The sequence below is a fragment of the Carassius auratus genome, unplaced genomic scaffold (genome assembly GCF_003368295.1).
Source record: "Carassius auratus strain Wakin unplaced genomic scaffold, ASM336829v1 scaf_tig00025933, whole genome shotgun sequence".
Classification (NCBI taxonomy): Eukaryota; Metazoa; Chordata; class Actinopteri; order Cypriniformes; family Cyprinidae; genus Carassius; species Carassius auratus.
The window spans coordinates 139,865-160,204 of NW_020525469.1; the positions used below are offsets into that span (position 1 = coordinate 139,865).

The 20,340-nt window shown below is 37.0% G+C and overlaps 2 protein-coding genes across 2 annotated transcripts; one reads left to right on the top strand and one right to left on the bottom strand.

The window, feature by feature from the left end:
• Positions 1 to 747: 747 nt before the first annotated feature.
• Positions 748 to 8,051, bottom strand: LOC113078531 (natural killer cell receptor 2B4-like). The gene is made up of 5 exons (XM_026250829.1): positions 8,039 to 8,051; positions 2,213 to 2,548; positions 1,551 to 1,866; positions 1,348 to 1,448; positions 748 to 755 (listed from the first exon to the last, which is right to left on the bottom strand). Exons 1-5 carry the CDS (start codon positions 8,049 to 8,051, stop codon positions 748 to 750), a joined length of 774 nt encoding a protein of 257 aa, XP_026106614.1.
• On the top strand, positions 7,960 to 19,834 carry LOC113078542 (uncharacterized). The gene is made up of 5 exons (XM_026250840.1): positions 7,960 to 8,252; positions 9,655 to 9,963; positions 16,943 to 17,260; positions 17,724 to 17,840; positions 18,522 to 19,834. Exons 1-5 carry the CDS (start codon positions 8,165 to 8,167, stop codon positions 18,542 to 18,544), a joined length of 855 nt encoding a protein of 284 aa, XP_026106625.1. The 5' UTR covers positions 7,960 to 8,164; the 3' UTR covers positions 18,545 to 19,834.
• Positions 19,835 to 20,340: the final 506 nt, after the last annotated feature.

Here is a 20,340-nt window from a genome sequence, read left to right on the forward strand (position 1 = left end):
ATTCATCTTGATAATGTCAGATAACTTTAATAAAAAGGATTACAGTCAACCAAAACTTCAGACATCTGTTATTATGACAATATTTACACTACTATCAATACTTTATTGACCAATCACCAAGCAATGCTTCATTTTGTTCAGTCTGTGAGTGTTTCAGTTCAGTGTTGCTGTATGTGAGACGCGGCTCTCTGCATGTGAATACAGCGCGCGAGTAACCCTTTAAACTCTTTTGAATGTTTAAAATGGCAAGGCTTAAAAACACGTGAAAATGATAAGCTTTCGTGACGATACACAGCAGTGGCCTGTCAACTGAGCATCTTTTTATGCTGGCCTGAGGCCCCCCACCCGTGGGCCCCTTTAATCGTCACACGCAATACATAATGGGCTTGCTGCAGATTTGCTTGCAAATAATTCCATAAATCAATCAGAATGTGCGGGGTGAAATGTTGCCCTTTTATGGACCAGTTCTAAGCAAGTGTAAATGTTGACCTTCACATTGACCTACTTTACAAGCCAGGTAAAATTCTAAAGTAAAATCGGTCGAATTTAGAGCTTGTCTTCATCTATGAGCTTTCAGGAGCGATCAGGGCGCTTGATCATCAGCATCTTATTTTGATATAAAAAAAGGGACAAATTTACGGGGTAAAAAATAAAGGAGTAAAATTAGATGCGGATGACTGAGAGCCATACTCACGTCCCAATGACCACGGCAAACACAAAAGACTACCGGATTTATTTAGAAAAGTTTTACTTGGCTTGTGAAAAAGAAAAAAAAGCAGACCTTCACCATTCACTATCGTCATATTAAAGAGTAAAAAAGGTGATTGTCATTACATTTAGCTTAACTGGATGAACTAAGACCTGTTAAACAGTTTATCAGTAGGGATGTATTACTGTTGGAAACCCCCCAGTAAAATAAATGCATTTCCTATGATTACATTTTCATTTGTGATAGCCCGGGTATTTTTTAGCCCTACAAAATGATAATAGCCTTAACAATGGAAAGATTTACTCAGTATTTACACTGAAGTGCAAACCTTTGTATAAATATATGGCTACTGTAGGTCATAGTGCTGTAGTTGGGCCCATAGACCACCTACGTCTGTTCACTATCTGTCCGTTATACATGAAACACAAATCTTCAATCAGATTAAAGGACTGCAACAACTTCTTGCAACACAGTCATGAATGATCTTACCTTTTTTGTATTTTTGTTTTGCACAATGCTGAACCAGAGTCTTTTTCTTGGGTTTGCACTGCATTAATAAATCACAGGTGTTTTAAATATATATTTTAACAATGTATCTTAAAATATATTTCTACAGCTTAATTTATTGTTCTCCTGACCTGTTTTTCTACATTTCCTGCAGATGCAGCACATCACGACTGCAGCTACAATCAACAGAGATCCAGCAGCAGAAATCAACACTACGTACAATAAAGGTAGGCTCTGATCTGTAATGAACAAAATGAATAAGTCTGTTTGCTCTACAACAAACACTATGAAACATCACCACTATATATATATCACCAAAAATATCACCGGTGACGTACCTGAGTGAATCTGACAGTGTTGAGTGATGTCCAGATGTTGAGTCTGGGTGCTAATGGGATTGTTCACCACACAACTATAGGTATTATTATCCTGATATTCCACCTCCAGAGGTAGAGAGAGACTGATGCTGAGATCAGACACACTGATGCTGGACAATAAACTGTTTCCTTTGTACCAGGAGAGAGTCACATGACTCACATTCACCACTGAACACAACAATGAACAATTCTGCTGTGATGAAGATGATGATGATGAAGATGATGAAAGATTTAGTGAATTATCTCTGATAATGTTAGGTGTGGGCAGATGAGCTGGAAAATATAAGAAAAGAAGAAAAACAGCAACCTTGGTGTATTGACAGTCGGTAATTGTTTAAATTTTTTTGAACAAGTGCTTTAAAAAGTTTTACAATTAGAATTAAATGTACATGTTTTTATTAAAGCTCGCCAAAAATGTATTCTATTCCTCATAACCTCATGTAACCTTTAAACAGTGTACTTTTTTTCTTTTTTCTTGATAATCAGATTTGTTTCCGTGGAATGAGTTTAACATGTATTGAACCTGTAATATTCCTTCAATAAAAAAAATAAATAAATATATATATATATATATATATATATTTGGATAACAAGAAAGAGACAAATGATCTCTACTCACCATAGACGGAAACACTGAATGTTTTTAATGAGAGTTCAGCTGCAATTCTCTTTACTTTATAGAGTCCAGTGTGTTGAGTTGTGATGTTTGTGATGGTCAGAGATCCAGTTTGATAGTCCAGATTCAGTCTGTCTCTCAATCTGTCATCAGGACCACCATATGTGAAGAAGATTCCAGAGGCTCTATTTATTTGAGCTATCAGAGAGTTTTCAGCTCCAAAATTCCACATTATTTCATCCTCTTCATGTATTTCAGTTACATCAGTGTATAGAGTGACAGAATCACCCTCCATCACTGACACTGACTGTGTTTCATTTGTCTCAGAACCAAACACACCTGAAGAAATAAACAAGAACACATCTGTTAACTGTTGGTATGCGAAGCATGAGATCAATTTGTAACATTAAAATGTGAAATGAATAACAGCAGCAGAACACAACATAAAACAGAAGTTGACATGAATAATGTAGTCTTTAATGCATTAGAAAATTATGTCCTGTAAAGCAATAACATATTTTAATTCTGCTGGAGAATTGTATTACTTTCATATAAAACAAAAAAGACCTGAGGAAAAAAAAAACTATATCTTACAACATTATCTCAGTTTGATTTGATTTATATGGGAAGCAACAGAAAATGAAGATTATTTCTTCTTAACCAGCAGCTGCTTTATTGCGCTGAAATAGAAAGAAATTAAGTTGTAAGAATGATTTTATAACTTACCAGTCAGATGCAACCAGCCAAAACAGAATAAAGCAAGTGCATGAAACATTTTCTTTACCAGTTCAGTGTCTGATCTAATAACTGCTAACACTCGAACCGTTTTTCTGGTGTGTGAGTCCTCCTCTGACAGAGTTTGATCCTCCCAGTGTGCGCACAGACACACACATTGAATGGAAGTACATTTAATTAATTTAGTTTAATAAATCAATCAATGTACAGTCATATATAATACAGGCCAAAAACATTTATTAAGATAACTTTACCTGTGAATGGTCGGAAACCTATTATCAAAAAATCTTAATCGAATGGAAGATGGATAGATTTTTTTAATCTATTTAAAATTCCATGTTTGATCATGTTAAATACGTACAAATAGAGGAGTAGAACTTTTTGCATATGATTATTAGAATAGTCAGCCTAAATTTAATGATGAAATAAATGGTTTAAAAGAGTTTTATGATCATTGAGTTTTTGCAAATTGCATAGCCAGTCTGAGGTGTGACAAGCAGCTCATTTTCTGAGTCAAACTGAAACCTGCTGTGGTTGGTTTTCTTCAGTTTGATCTGTTGGGTGGACAAACAGTTTGTGCATGATGATGGCCATTGGTTTGAGGTTTAGTTTGTAGGTGGAAAGTGTCTTTCTTGCCTGCTGTTAAGAGCACACAGTTCATAGCCTCACAGAACAGCTTTGCAGTGTAAAAAATGAAATGGATCCATGAATCATTGAAACCTTGCATACTCTGCTTTTCAGTTTTGCAGTGAGACATGGAAACAATCACCAGAAACAAGACTGTGTAGTATTTGTGATTAGGATTAGCAATGGCAAAGACATGTAACACTTACATTTTTTTTATTGTTTTTCCTGTTCATTAACTTTCAGAACATTACCATTTCCACAGTTGTCTTTTAAACTTGGTAAAATAGAATTTGACCCAAATAGGAGTTTACACAACAGTAAATTATTGAGCTTAAAGGGATCCTATTATGCTTTATAAATGTTCAACTTTAGTTAGTCTTTAGTGTTGCTGTTTGAGCTTGCTGTTTGAAAAATTATCTGCAAAGTTACAAAATCCACTTTAAAATGAGATATTTTATTTACCAGAAATCACTTTTCAAAAACTACAACGAACGACTTGTTTGAACTACAACGCATATTTTCCAGGATTTGTGATATCACAAAGATTGACGAATGGGAAGAGATCTGGTTGAGCTGCACTAGAGAAGACAACAAGTGTTATCACTATGTCAGAAACAGGCTAGCTATCCCAAGACAGACAAGCTTAGAGTGGTTACAATCATTCAGGTTTAAATCGTGCTCAGGATTATTTGTTTTTGCACTGAAGCTCAAAGCAGGTGACTATGGTAAGGGGCATGACATTTCACGACCAGGCGCAGAGTGCTGCCACACACACACTAGCCCAGCTAACCAATCAATCACTGCACACACTGGCCCAGCTAACCAATCAATCACTGCACACACTGGCCCAGCACACACTGGCCCAGCTAACCAATCAATCACTGCACACACTGGCCCAGCTAACCAATCAATCGCAGCACACACTGGTCCAGCTAGCCAATCAATCATAGCACACACTGGCCTAACTAACCGAGCAATAACTGCACACACTGGGCCAACTAACCAATCAATCAGAGTACACACTGGCCCAGCTAACAAATCAATCGCAGCACACACTGGCCCAGCTAACCAATCAATCACAGCACCCAATGGCCCAGCTAACCAAACAATCGCAGAACACACTGGCCCAACTAACCAATCAATCGAAGCACCCACTGGCCCAGCTAACCAATCAATCGCAGAACACACTGGCCCAACTAACCAATCAGTCGAAGCACCCACTGGCCCAGCTAACCAATCAATCGCAGAACACACTGGCCCAGCTAACCAATCAATCACAGCACACACTGACCCAGCTAACCAATCAATCGAAGCACCCACTGGCCCAGCTAACCAATCAATCGCAGCACACACTGGCCCAGCTAACCAATCAATTGCAGAACCCACTGGCCCAGCTAACCAATCAATCACAGCACCCACTGGCCCAGCTAACCAATCAATCACAGCACACACTGGCCCAGCTAACCAATCAATCAAAGCACACACTGACCCAGTTAACCAATCAATCAAAGCACACACTGGCCCACCTAACCAATCAATCACATCACCCACTGGCCCAACTAATCAATCAATCGCAGCACCCACTGGCCCAGCTAACCAATCAATCACAGCACCCACTGGCCCACCTAACCAATCAATCACATCACCCACTGGCCCAACTAACCAATCAGTAGCAGCACACACTGGCCCAGCTAACCAATCAATCGCAGCACACACTGGCCCAGCTAACCAATCAATCGCAGCACACACTGGCCCAGCTAACCAATCAAATCCCAGCACCCACTGGGCCAGCTATCAATCTATTCTTTGATAAAAAAAAAATAGATAGGACTATGTCAAATATAGTTTCCATTTTACTTTCAATGAAGAACCAGGGGAACCCCCCAAGGTCATTTTTTTGGGCCTTATACCCCCCCCCCCCACCCCTCAATTTGAACACTGTGAGGGAGTAAACAAAAGAACATCTGACAGCTTAAAGGGTTAGTTCACCCAAAAATGAAAATGATGTCATTAATAACTCACCCTTATGCTGTTCCAAACATGTAAGACCTCCTTTTATCTTCGGAACACAGTTTAAGATATTTTAGATTTAGTCCTAGAGCTCTCAGTCCCTCCATTGAAGCTGTGTGTATGGTATACTGTCCATGTCCAGAAAGGTAAGAAAAACATCATCAAAGTAGTCCATGTGACATCATAGGGTCCGTTGGAATTTTTTGAAGCATCGAAAATACATTTTGGTCCAAAAATAGCAAAAACGACGACTTTATTCAGCATTGTCTTCTCTTCCATGTCTGTGTGAGAGAGAGTTCAAATCAAAGCAGTCTGGATATCCGGTTCGCGAACGAATCATTCAGTTCACCAAATCGAACTGAATCGTTTTAAACGGTTCGCATCTCTAATACGCATTAATCCACAAATGACTTAAGATGTTAACTTTTTTAATGTGGCTGAAACTCCCTCTAAGTTCAAACAAACCAATATCCCGGAGTAATTCATGTACTCAAACAGTACATTGACTGAACTGCTGTGAAAAGAGAACTGAAGATGAACACCGAGCCGAGCCAGATAACGAACAAAACATTGACTCGTTCACGAGTCAAGAACCGTTTCTGTCAGACGCGTCCGATTCGTGAACCGAGGAGCTGATGATACTGCGCATGTGTGATTCAGCGTGAAGCAGACCGACACACAGAGCGTCTGAACTGAACTGATTCTTTTGGTGATTGATTCTGAACTGATTCTGTGCTAGAGTTATGAGCGCGGGTAAACCGAAGGCTTGAATCAAGGGCAATCATCGCAAATGACGCCATTACGTCGAGCGCAAAAGAACCGGTGAACCGTTTTCTTCAGCCGGTTTATTGAATCGAACTGTCCGAAAGAACTACTGGTGATCCGAACACCGATGCAACCGGTTCTTCACTCGTGAACGAGTCAGTCTATTGTTCGTTATCTGGCTCGGCTCGGTGTTCATCTTCACAGTTCAGTCAGTGTACTGTTTGAGTGCATGCATTACTCCAGGATATTGGTTTGTTTGAACTCCGAGGGAGTATTAAAGATTAGTGAAAGATTAATGCGTATTAGAGATGCAAACCGTTTAAAATGATTCAGTTCGATTTGGTGAACTGAATGATTCGTTCTCGAACCGGATATCCAGCTGCTTTGATTTGAACTCTCTCTCACAACAGACACGGAAGAGAAGACAATGCTGAATAAAGTCGTCGTTTTTGCTATTTTTGGACCAAAATGTATTTTCGATGCTTCAAAAAATTCCAACGGACCCTCTGATGTCACATGGACTACTTTGATGATGTTTTTCTTACCTTTCTGGACATGGACAGTATACCGTACACACAGCTTCAATGGAGGGACTGAGAGCTCTCGGACTAAATCTAAAATATCTTAAACTGTGTTCCGAAGATAAAAGGAGGTCTTACATGTTTGGAACAGCATAAGGGTGAGTTATTAATGACATCATTTTCATTTTTGGGCGAACTAACCCTTTAAGTGTATACAGTCGAGTTATATGCAGTATTACTAGCATTAGAATGGATTGAACAATCCGGATGGGATAACGTTGTAATATGTAGTGATTCTGTATCTGCCCTCATGAGTATAAAGTCTGGTGTGACTAGCAACCATCAGGAATTACTTTATGAGATTCTATTTACAAACTCAAGAATAAGTGGGCATGGAAAAAAAAAAAACATCATGTATTTGTGGGTACCAGCACATGTGGGCATACAGGGAAATGAGAGAGTAGACAGACTGGCAAAAGCAGCAACAACAAAAAAGAAAATGTTTATGTCAAATCTAAATTATCAAAAACAGAAGGGAAGAGTTTAGTGTGGAACAAGATAATGCATAAATGGCAGCAGCAGTGGGATAATGAGATCAAAGTGAGACATCTGTACATGATATAAAATGTGATAGGTATGGAAAGTAAGAAAGGGGGACAAGGGAAGGAACAAGTCATAATAAACAGACTGAGGATTGGACATTGTAAGTTAAACAAAACTCTTCATATTATAGGAAAACACCCAACAAGATTACGTGATGAATGTCAGGAGGAGGAAACAATTAATCACATCTTTATATCATGTAAGAAATATATACTAGAAAGGCAAGAGTTTAAGAATCAGCTACGGGAAATAGGTATATTAGAATATAATGTTAAATATATAGTAACATATGGAAATAATGACCAAGGACGGAGATATTGTTTTAATTTTCTTTTAAAGTTTAAAATTTTAAAATTGAGTAAGTTAGAGTGAGACAACAGATGGCAGTAATGCAACAGTATGGATGCCAACTGCCGTAAAACTCCAAAGAAGAAGGAGAAGAAGAAAAAGAACAGTTTGCCATTCGCCATTGAACGTCAAAGAAGAAGGCTGTGGTCGAAAACTTTGGCTTCAGTTAGGCGGATTTGCGAGATTTGAGTTTTTTTATTAGATTTCAGCGAGTTCTCACCAAGAAGTCTCATATTATCGAAGACTTTTGGATAAATACCAATGAAAGCTCCGACATGAATTTAAGAAGTGTTGTTTCGTATTTGGCGCACGCTTTCACTTTCACTTAAAGTCGACATTTTGTTCAATGAAATCGGAGTTGGTTTTCAGAATGAAATTGATAAAGGCGATTCTTGCCTTTTTGGTAGGATGTTTGCACCTCTTTCCAGTGCCTGGTAAGACATTTACAGTCTCTTACGTTCACCGGATAAAACGGCGAATTTGGTCCAGTATGTAACGTTAGGCCTATCCTACAATACTATACTACTTTGCATTCAAATGTATCATTTCAGTTTTTGTTTTATTGTTGTAGCTATTATATACACTAAATAAAATATATTTAAAAGAGACAGAGCTGTATAATATATGTAAATTCATTCAGATGATTTCTTATAGACCAATTTAAGGTTTGTAAACTTGACATTTAGGATGCCCGTGCATCATGGTTGGAGAAAACCCGGAAGCGAATACCCTTTAGAATTATAGAATTAGACGGATATAGTATAAAATTGTTAGGTTTAAAAATATTGCCGATTAGATGTCATTTTCAAATGGATTTTAAATTCCATGGATTTTACCCATTTACCTCCAATTGTTCCCAGTGTTTTTCTGCAACCAGTGAAACGCAGAAAAAAATTGCATGCAGCTGCAAGTGATGTAACTGTGACGTCTACTCTGAATTGGCCTATAGTTCAGTTCTTGTCCACGCTCATTCGTTGAGCATTATCATCCTTGGTTCCTCTGTTTTCATTTGATAATGTTTCCATTTTGTTTATTCTTACAACAAACATCCATCTTCTTTTGTTACACTCTGTATTGGATTTCCCTCTTGAAGGAGTTTTATAGTCCTTTCTATCATTTCAACTGACCGCTCTCCTGTAGGAATCATATTTCCTTTCAGTTAGTCAACTCCAAGTCTCCAACTGCTTGTTAGGGTCTGGAAGCACTCTCTTTTAACTGCTGACTAATTAGCATTTTAGATATGAATGAAGCATTATAGAAATTACAAGCTGATTCCATTTTTTTCTCTACTTGATAGTTGAGATGTAAAATTATTTTGCATTAATTGAAATATTTTAATTTAATTAGTTTGAGGTATGTTTTACATAACCAGAGTGTTGAATAAGTAAACTTTTTTTTTTTTTTTTTGTCATTTGTTATTTGTTAAAAAGTAAAACATTTGGGTGAACACCTAAGTGTGGTGATTCCATAGTTTTTGCCAGGGGTTGTACACGCAGACACTCTCAGGATGACTTTTAAATGGGTAATAAGTTATTCAGATAATACATTTTAATGGTGAATATAAAAAAGGTTTAGACCTCATTGAGCTCAAAGCTGGTTACAGCCATGATTATTGAACATTGAAGTTACTTTTCGGTTTTCTAGGACAGGTTGAGTGATTTATCAATCTTGTTTAGGTTGTGAAAACTTCAAACTGAAATTTGAATGCAGACTTAAGTACTCATTTTATTTATTAATAAAATCACACGCACATGCATTTTCACATCACTAATCATGTATATTTTTGTCCCACTGCCCTATATTTTATTTATTCTTAACTGTTCGTTTCTTCTTCAGGTGTATCTGGTGATGATACAGATGAAGTGTCTGCGATGGAGGGAGATTCAGTCATTCTACACACTGGTGTTAACATAAACAAAGAAGATAGAATGACATGGTATTTTAATAAAATTCGTATAGCTTTTATCAATGGAGATAAGTATAAAATCTGTACAGATGATCAGTGTCCCCAGAGATTCAGAGACAGACTGAAGCTGACAGACAGTTCTCTTACGATCACAAACATCAACACTTCAGATGCTGGAGTTTATAAAGTAGAGATCACCAGCCGTAACATCGCAAAGAGCTTCAGTGTTACTCTCCATGGTGAGTAATTTAGTGTTTTAAAACTAGTTTATGTATGTTTAAGTCACATTAATGTTAGTGATGCAATACAAAGTATTTATGGCCTAGTTTGTTCATTTTTAATACAATTTTGAGTTTGCTGGTATAATAATTGCTTTTCCTAGGCAAACTTGACATTTTGGTCTAATATATGTACAAGAAGATTTTTCAAAAAGGACATAATGACATAAGTTAAAAGCCAGTGGCGGCTCCAGACAATTTTGATTTGGGGGGGGGGGGGTGGCAATGGGGGGTCCTGGTCATTTCAAGGGGGGTCTCGTGAAAACCAACAAAAATACAGTGGACATGGCTAATAACTGCATATTACTGCTACTAAACAACAAAAACAACACAGCATATCAACTACTTTTAACTGTTATTAATTAATCAATTGCAGTTTACAAACAATATGCTCAAACTTTAAAGGGTTGGTGCTTTAAATGGTTCACGTCTCCAATACGCATTAATCCACAAATGACTTAACTTTTTTAACGTGGCTGACAGTCCCTCTGAACAGGGCCGTGCAGACACCTTTGGAGGGGCAGGTGCTCAAAGTATAAAAGGGGCACATGGAACTAGGGGTGTGCCGGTACTAGTACCGGTACCGAACGGTTCCTGGGCAAATTCCAAATGGAAGTGATCATCCCTATCCCCTTGAAGTGGGGACTTTGGAGTGAGTAGGGCATGTGCGTGCCATTAAGTAGTCGTTAGGAAAGCACTTTGCTAAAGGAGCGACATAATTTCCTCATTATCTTCAGCTGCAGCATGTGTCCGTCAGCAGATGTCGATCGCTGTTTTACTGTTATAAATGTTTATTTTTTATTTTTTTATTGTTGTTAGCATAACCGTTGCAAATAAACATACATTTTATATGTAAATACGTTTTAAAAATATGCTACACTGTAAAACCCGACAAGTATACTTAACGCAAACCGTTTGAGTAAAAAGATTGCCTTGATTTAAACCATTTAAGTTTTAAAACTTTGCATTTAAGTAATTAATTGATTAACTAAGTGCTGATTGAGAATTAGTGATGAACAGCTGCTGTTAACAAACAGAATCACTGAAGAAAAGAGAAACACAAGAACTACTACAACTGACTTCAGACACTGCCTTAGATGAAATCAACTGAAATAAAATACATGAAATCTCTCAAGATCTGATTAAACAACCCCACAAACAGCATCACCAGCTCCACTTATTAATAACCAGACTGACTTTATTTCTGTCAGACGTCTACAGAAGATCTTATTGAGAATGAACTAAGGTTTAGATGTTGATTTATTGTTTCATTTGAAGTAACCATGTTAGAGATCAGTGTTTGCTTTAGTTGAGCTCTTTACCCCTTGATTTCTGTCTTAGTCTTTTCTCTGGCTGTTATAACCGTGTGTTTCTAAAACATGTTTGTTGTATCTCAAAAGCCTGCGCTGCGCAGAAAAGTGTGGACACTGAACAGCAGGACAGATGGAGGCACCAGTGCTCTCACTTGCTCTTAAAATGTGAACTTGAGCGAGAAACTCCATGTATGAAAAATAAATCTATAGAGAGTGCCACTCTCAGAGTGCAATGTCTATACTCAAATTAAAAATAATAAAATAGAAAATGTTTGTGAAATGCACAATGTGCATTGTTTAAGATTGCTTTCAGTTCAATAAAATAACAAAAAAATTATTTAACTAAAGTGGGTATGCTGTGATCTCTGCTGTATTTTTTCACTGTCAGATTCCGGCAGAAAAAAATAAATAAATACAACATAGGAGAGGGAGAGATCGTGAGTCATTATGGGAAATGGGATGGGATTTTCCCCCAGTTTTTTTCGTGGGATTGGGACGGTAAGGGATCTTTTTTTGCGGGAGTGGGACGGGAGAGTTTTGAAAATCTACTCCCGTGTCACCGTCACCCTCTACTTCACACACACACACCTGCCACAGCAGCCACGAGTCGCATTGGAGTGGCGTCATCTTCCCCTTGGACTGATTGGCTAGAGGCGCAGCTGTCAATCTAGAACTTGCGGCCAATGGTGACGCTGAAGCCTGCCCTGATTTACATGAAACCAGGGGCAAATCTAGAAAAATATTGATGGGGTGGCGAGAAGGGGGCAGGAATTTTTGAGGGGTGGCGCTGGCAACATATGGCATACGTATATACAGGTGCTGGTAATTTAATTAGAATATCATCAAAAAGCTGACTTATTTCACTAATTCCCTTCAAAAAGTAAAACTTGTATATTATATTCATTCTTTACACAGAGACTGATAGATTTCAAATGTTTGTTTCTTTTAGTTTTGATGATTATAACTGACAACTAAGGAAAATCCCAAATTCAGTATCTCAGAAAATTAGAATATAATTTAAGACCAGTACAAAGAAAGGATTTTTTGAAATCTTGGCCAGCTGAAAAGTATGAACATGTATGGGCATGTACCGCACTCAATACTTAGTTGGGGCTCCTTTTGCCTGAATTACTTCAGCAATGCAGCGTGGCATGGAGTTGATCAGTCTGTGGCACTGCTCAGGTGTTATGAGAGCCAAGGTTGCTCTGATAGTGGCCTTCAGCTCTTCTGCATTCTTGGGTCTGGCATATCGCATCTTCCGATTCCCAATACCCCATAGATTTTATATGGTGTTAAGGTCAGGAGAGCTTGCTGGCCAATTAAGAACAGGGATACCATGGTCCTTAAACCAGGTACTGGTAGCTCTAGCACTGTGTGCAGGTGCCAAGTCCTGTTGGAAAATGAAATCTGCATCTCCATAAAGTTGGTCCACAGCAGGAAGCATGAAGTGCTCTAAAACTTCCTGGTATACGGGGTTGCTGAACTTGGACCTCAGAAAACACAGTGGACCAACACCAGCAGATGACATGGCACCACAAACCATCTCTGACTGTGGAGACTTTACACTGTACCTCAAGCAACGTGGATTGTGTGCCTCTCCGCTCTTCCTCCAGACTCTGGGACCCTGATTTCCAAAGGAAATGCAAAATTTACTTTCATCAGAGAACATAACTTCGGACCACTGAACAGCAGTCCAGTCTTCTGACACTGTCTGTTGTTCAAGAGTGTCTTGACACAAGGAATGCGACAGCTGAAACCCATGTCTTGCATACGTCTGTGTGTAGTGGTTCTTGAAGCACCGACTCAAGCTGCAGTCCACTCTTTGTGAATCTCCCCCACATTTTTGAATGGGTTTTGTTTCACAATCCTCTACAGGGTGCGGTTATCCCTATTGCTTGTACACTTTTTTTCTACCACATCTTTTCCTTCCTTTCACCATGTGCTTGGACACAGAGCTCTGTGAACAGCCAGCCTCTTTTGCAATGACCTTTTGTGTCTTGCCCTCCTTGTGCAAGATGTCAATGGTCGTCTTTTGGACAACTGTCAAGTCAGCGGTCTTCCCCATGATTGTGTAGCCTACAGAACTAGACTGAGAGACCATTTAAATGCTTTGCAGGTGTTTTGAGTTAATTAGCTGATTTGAGAGTGGCACCAGGTGTCTTCAATATTGAACCTTTTTCACAATATTCTAATTTTCTGAGATACTGAATTTGGGATTTTCCTTAGTTGTCAGTTTTAAACATAAAAATTAAAGGAAATAAACATTAAACATGAAATAAACATGAAATATATCAGTCTCTGTGTATTGAATGAATATAATATACAAGTTTCACTATTTGAATGGAATTAGTGAAATAAACTTTTTGATGATATTCTAATTATATGACCAGCACCTGTATACTGAATTTAGTCACAGTTATCACAGTTTCATGATAAATAGTATATGTACACACTACAAAAGGGCACAGGCTGCCATTTACAAACTTAATCTCATGCAATCAATGTCTTGCATTTGAAACAGTTCATATAAGGAATAAGTGACCATACTATGTGATCTCGCTTAATAGGTAGAAGTAAGGGGCATTATCACAGGAGAGGCATTAAGGTTAAGACACAGGTGATGAGTGGCCAATGTGTGAGAGGGGAAGCATACTGTTTAGCTGACAATAATAATAAATAAACATTATAGGCACAAGTACAAATGAACTTTTAGAAATTGTTTTTGAAAAATATGGTGTTATTGTTTTGGCAAGTTTAAATTAAAACATCTAGGAAACCATGTATGATATTCCTTTAAAATAAAGTTTTAGTAGATTGTTTTAAAGTATATTTTACAGTGCAAATCCTTACTTTTTTTTTTTTGAGTTAGACCAAACTTTTATTTTGGTGGGTTCTAGACATTGTAGAGGTGGGTAGACAGAGTTTCTGTGTTTTTTTAATAAACTATTATTATTATTAGCTATTAGGCCTACAAAATTTTATTTTGACAGGTTGTCGTAAAGACATCGCAGTTTCTGTCAGTCTGTGTATACGAAACGAATGAATGACGATAGTTTTATCAAATGAAATGGTGTCCTCGCTAGCGTGCACATGTGTCAATAGAGTGAAAAGATGAAAACACTGCGCGTGCTTCTGTGTGTGTGTGTGTGTGTGTGTGTGTGTGTGTGTAGTAGAGCACACATTGAGTGCTCATTCCCAGAGACATGTATAACAACACCTTTAATATTCAGAGACACTAGTCCATATCGATATTTGATTAAATGTACAGCCTACTTTTGATTTATTCCTTCAAAAATGGCCGAATTCTGTGACGTTCTGCTTTATACAGCAAGTTCCATTTGTGACTGAATTTCGCGATTCAATCCCTGTCGCTTCGCAAACACAGACAGGGCGAATTTATGAATGAAAGTGTGAAAGTTATGACACAACGAAGTTGTTACATATCCTCATGCTTTTTAAAAGTGGGCAACATATCATGTACTACAGAACTAGGCTAGCACTGTGCTTTCATTATAGCTTCATTTCTTGATAGATAGATAATCCATTTTTACCTCTTTCCTCCTGTGTCTCCTCGCGACTCCTGGTTCCCTCATTTTGCGCGCACTTTTTTTTGTTTGTTTTCCAAACAAATCAGTCTCTTGCCGCTCTTGCGTCTTCTCGTGCTGCAGCATTCACTGCAGTCACACATTGGAGATTTGCGAGCGTAAATGTTCAAATTGGCCATAACTTTTAATTCGTTGCTGCCAACTCTATGCCACCCCGGTAGATCCGCCCCTGCATGAATCTCAAACTGCAACTTTTAGAAACGCAAGCGCAGAACGTGGAAATGAGCAAAGGGGAAAAAACCACAAGCACACAAAAAAAAATCATATGAGCAGGAAACCTGATTTTGTTTGAGATTTGGAAAATGTTGAATTCATGTTTCAGTTTTGTGCAATATAATTTTAAATGCGTTTACATTTTTGATTTACGCTTATTATTTTCGATCCATGACTGCGCTTTTTGTTATTAAAAAAAAAAATTGTTTTTCGGTTTTGTGCGTTATTATTTTACACTTGTTTTTAAATATTTGATCTTTGCTTGTTATTTTTCGCTCTGTGACTGCAATACATTTGGCGGGATTATAATCCCATACCCTTCATTCAAGCCCTCGGTTTACCCGCGCTTATAACATTAGCACAGAATCAGTTCAGAATCAATCACCAAAAGAATCAGTTCAATTCATACGCGCTCCTTGTCAGTCTGCTTCACACTGAATCATGCGCAGTATCATCAGTTCATCGGTTCTCGAATTGGATACGTCCGACAGAAACGGTTTTCGGTTCAGTGTACGAATAAATTTCGAAATATTTATTATATATTATTGTTCTGCGTAGTTTGAAGAGAAACATTTTTTACATTTATCCCGTATATATATATATATATATATATATATATATATATATATATATATATATATATAAAATCAGGAAGAGGGTGGGGGGTCAAATGGGGGGTCAAGGCGTTTTTTGGCAGGGTCTTGAGAACCCCTAAGACCCCCCCTGGCACCGCTGGTGTTAAAAGCAAAGAACATTTTGAATCCTAAACAAGTAACACTACAGTTCTATAGTCTAATCTGAAGGGTGAACTCAAAAGACATAAATCATACAACAAGGTCATTTTTTAAGATTAGAATCCACTGTAAAAAAATAAATAAATAAAAACACAGAAAAAACATATTTTAATCAAAGTGATTTCGCCATCATATGGACAAAATTTAAAGCATAACCAAAAATTATAATAAAAAATAATAAGTACTATGCACCCATTTGTAAGGTTGTAATGTTGTCACGTCACGGGACAAAAGAACGAACAACCAGAAGACCCAAAAGATGAACTATACTTCCGGCTCAGACTGCATTGGTTTAGTGTATGGTTCGGTCACATGATTAAGGAACGACTCGACCCGAAGACTCATGAGATGAACTAATCAGTTCTCTTTCCGGCTCAAGATGGCATTGACTGACACAGGCGAATTACTACTAGCATAACAGAGCCCATAGAATACTGCGCATGCGCGACTGAACGAATCACTCCCCGAGACATTAACACATTAAAGATTCGTTCTAAATGAACTAATCGTTCAAGAACGACACATCACTAATCAATGTGTTTATTATGTAGCAGTATGTGACATTTTTTTTTGTGCAACCATAATATACATTTTAAAGGCCATACATGCTGCTATAAAAACACATTTGCTGCTCAAGTGAAATTGTCAAATTCAGTTAACATCATTAAGAATAAGATACTGTACATCACTTACAATAAGACTGCAAACCGAATTTTATTTTGGTGAGCTGTTACTTTTAGTTCAAAACAATCTGCAATGTTCTGTTCTGGTGGAGATTACATTTTGTCACCCATCCATTACCTTTTAATTGTCATCTGTTTAATTAATGATTTGGTTCAAAATAATGTCTGTAAAATAATTTCTTTATGAGCAAGAATAAAATAACTTGAATATATGTTGCTTTTCAGTCTGATAATCAAGAAAGAATATGTAATCACAATGTTAGTTGTTTTTTTCTATTTTTTTTTTTTATTATCAAAAATAACCTACAGTCATCTGTTGGTTTGTGTTTCAGATGTTTCTGCTGCTGAACGAGATCAAATGAAGAGAAAGTCAGTGAAGGAGGGAGAATCTGTCACTTTAGATCCTGGAGTAGGAAGAAAAGCAAATGATGTGATCATGTGGTATTTTAATGAGACTCGTATAGACATTAATAGCTGTACAGATGTTCATTGTGTCGCTGAAGAGAAATTCAAAGACAGACTGAAGCTGGATCATCAGACTGGATCTCTGACCATCAGAGACATCACAAACACAGACTCTGGAGAATATGTTCTAGAGATAACCAGCAGCAGAAGCGGCATCATGAGGAGCTTCAGTGTTGCCGTCATTAGTAAGTATTATTTAGTCATTCTACTGAATTACTAATTCATTGAATTTCGCTTTCAGTTTTCCATTTACTTGAAATGACTATTTCCTTTGAAATATTTGAATAGAGTTTAATACTTTCCTTTTAAATTAATTCAATGTTCTGTATAAATTTTTTTTCTTAACTATTATTTTGTATTTATTTACTGTAATGTAACCGGTTTGAACTCTGCTTTCAAATTGTCTTTCTTTTGATTCTCGATTTTAAATGCACCTGTGGGTTATCACAAGTAATTTTGTTGTTAAACAATGACAATAAAGTGTTTGAACTAGAACTTAATGGACTCTTCCTCAAGAACTCAACAGATGGCAACATTTAACAGTTAAACTTATCATACAGCTGTGTAAATATCAGACAAAAATTTTTATAAAACTGATTATCAGTTCCTGATTAAATATCAATGACTGTCTGGCTTCATCTGTTTCAGATTCAGGATTGTCTTCAGCTGCTGTAGCAAGAAAACATTATGGTGCTCTTGTCGGTGTCCTGTTTGCTGCTGCTGCTGCTGTTTTTGTGATCACAAGCATCAGAAAAGAAAAAAATGGTGAGTATTCATACAGATGGTTTAACAGAATTGAAAATAAGATGTATTGTGTGAAAAGATTTTGAAAAACGTTTAACTATAAACAGTTTTCTTTTTTTCATGATTCTTTAATGAATAGGAAGTCCAAAAGAACAGCATTTAGCTCAAATAGAAATATTTTCTAACATTTTAAATGTCTTTACTGTCACTTCTGATTAATGTATGCATTGCTGAATTAGAGTTTTGAATGTAGTGTGTAGTGTTACACAAGCTCTGCATTTCTGATAAATGCTCGTCTTTTGAAATTTTTATTCATTAAAGAATCATGAAACAAATTTTACACGTTTTCAACATTAATAATAATAGATATTTATTGAGCAGCAAATCAGCATATTAGAGTGATTTCTGAAGGATCATGTGACAAAATTCATCTCTGTTCACTGGAGTAAATTACATTTTACAGTATATTCACCTACTGTAGAAAACCATTATTTTAAATTGTAATATTATTATATAATATAAATATGTATTATATAAATATTTCACAATTTTTACTTTATAATTGATCAAATAAACACTGGCTTGGTGAGCAGAATAGACTTCTTTTAAAAACTATTAGTGTTCTCTAGTCTGTAGTGTTTGTGTAAGTGAAACTTCAGTCTTTTACTGTTTCTTTTGCTCTCTGTAAATCTGTTTTCACAGGTGGATCAAGTTCCCTGCCCTGACTCTGCTCTGACTCTGCTCTGACTGGAGAATGGGATGTCCTCAAATCAGACTGATGCTACCAGCGAGATGTTAGTGTATGGATGAATGAGACATTTATATAGTGCTTTATTGTGTATTGCAGTTCACACAAAGTGCTTTACAACCATATGGGGAGGTCTCTCCTCACTGAAAAAGAACAACTCCCTTAAGCACTGGCTTTCAGCTAGTAGCCTTTGTCGATTTATAATTTCACAAAATGGATAGTAGTATAAGTAAAAAAGATAATTCTACTCAGCTGAGAGTGGTTGATGCCATGGCAGTCACAGGACAACAGCGCCAGTGCGCTCACCATACACCATCTACACGGAGGAGAGGAGAGAGAGTCATAGAGTCAATTCAATGGATGGAGGTTATTAGGAGTTCATGATTGACAAGGGCCAGTGGAGAGAATTTTGCCAGGACACCAGGGTTACACCTCTAAAAAATACTTTTTACAAGAAGTGTCATGGGATTTTTAATGAAAACAGAGAGTCAGGACCTCGTTTTAATATCTCATCCGAAGGATGGTGCTTTTTGACAGTATAGTGTCCCCCTCACTATACTGGGACATTAGGACCCACACAGACCACAGGGTGAGCATCACCTGCTGGCCTCAATAACACCTCTTCCAGCAGCAACCTTGTTTTCCCAAGTATCCCTGGCTGCAATTGATAATGAAAAGGGTTATGCTAGAATAATTTGAATATTTTGAATAATCAATAATATGCCAGGACACAATTATTTCCCTGTTACTTATTTGGTTGAAACTGTTCAGTTATTTTTGATAGAGGAACAAGTTGGCATTTATAGATATCTATTTGGTGAAGCATTAATTAACTGACAATCTAGCACTGGCATATAATGCATGTAATTGACAATGGATTACTGACACATGAAACAGCAGTCTGGGTCCTCGGTGCTATCATAAAATCCCCTGAAGGAATTCCCATTTCCATACTAACCAAAGCAGGATTTGAAACAGTGAGTATAATAAAAGATGACAGTTTCAAAGACCTGCAAACAGAAACAAGTACAGACCATGAGTTTTAACATCAAATATTATATTATTCTAGTGCAGTGGTTTGCAACATTTTGTCTTTGACCATTGCCATACTTGAAGCACAATTAAGCTAACTCATATTAAATGATGGCCTGATTATTACACGGTTTCTGAAGGTATAATCAAATCTGATTTAATGTTTTGTTTTAATTCATGTCATACACTACCCATAAAATACACACACACACACACACACACACACACACACACACACACACACACATATATATATATATATATATATATATATATATATGTATGTATGTATATATAATTATATACACACACACACACACACATACATATATACGCACACAAACACACACTTGAAGTGGATCAAAAATGGTAATTCAAGTTGTGCCAAGACAATGGTTATTGGAATTTGGTTGGTTTTGATCCACTTCAAATGTTGACTAAATATGTAATACATATATGTACTTATATACTTATGTATACATATATATTCGCACTACCATCAAATGATTGTAATGTTTTTTTTAAACTAGTCTCTTATGTTGCAGTATTAGAAATATTTGATTTTAATAAAAAAAAAAAAAAATAGTTCCATGTGACTGTAAATTAAACATTTATTATTAAAGCCCCATGTTCAAAATAAACTAGTAATATTTTCCTTAAACTGTCTAAAATTTGTAAATGCCTTCAGAAATGCATGTAATGACTTTTCATGTGATTCAAGACACAGTATCTCAATGATGT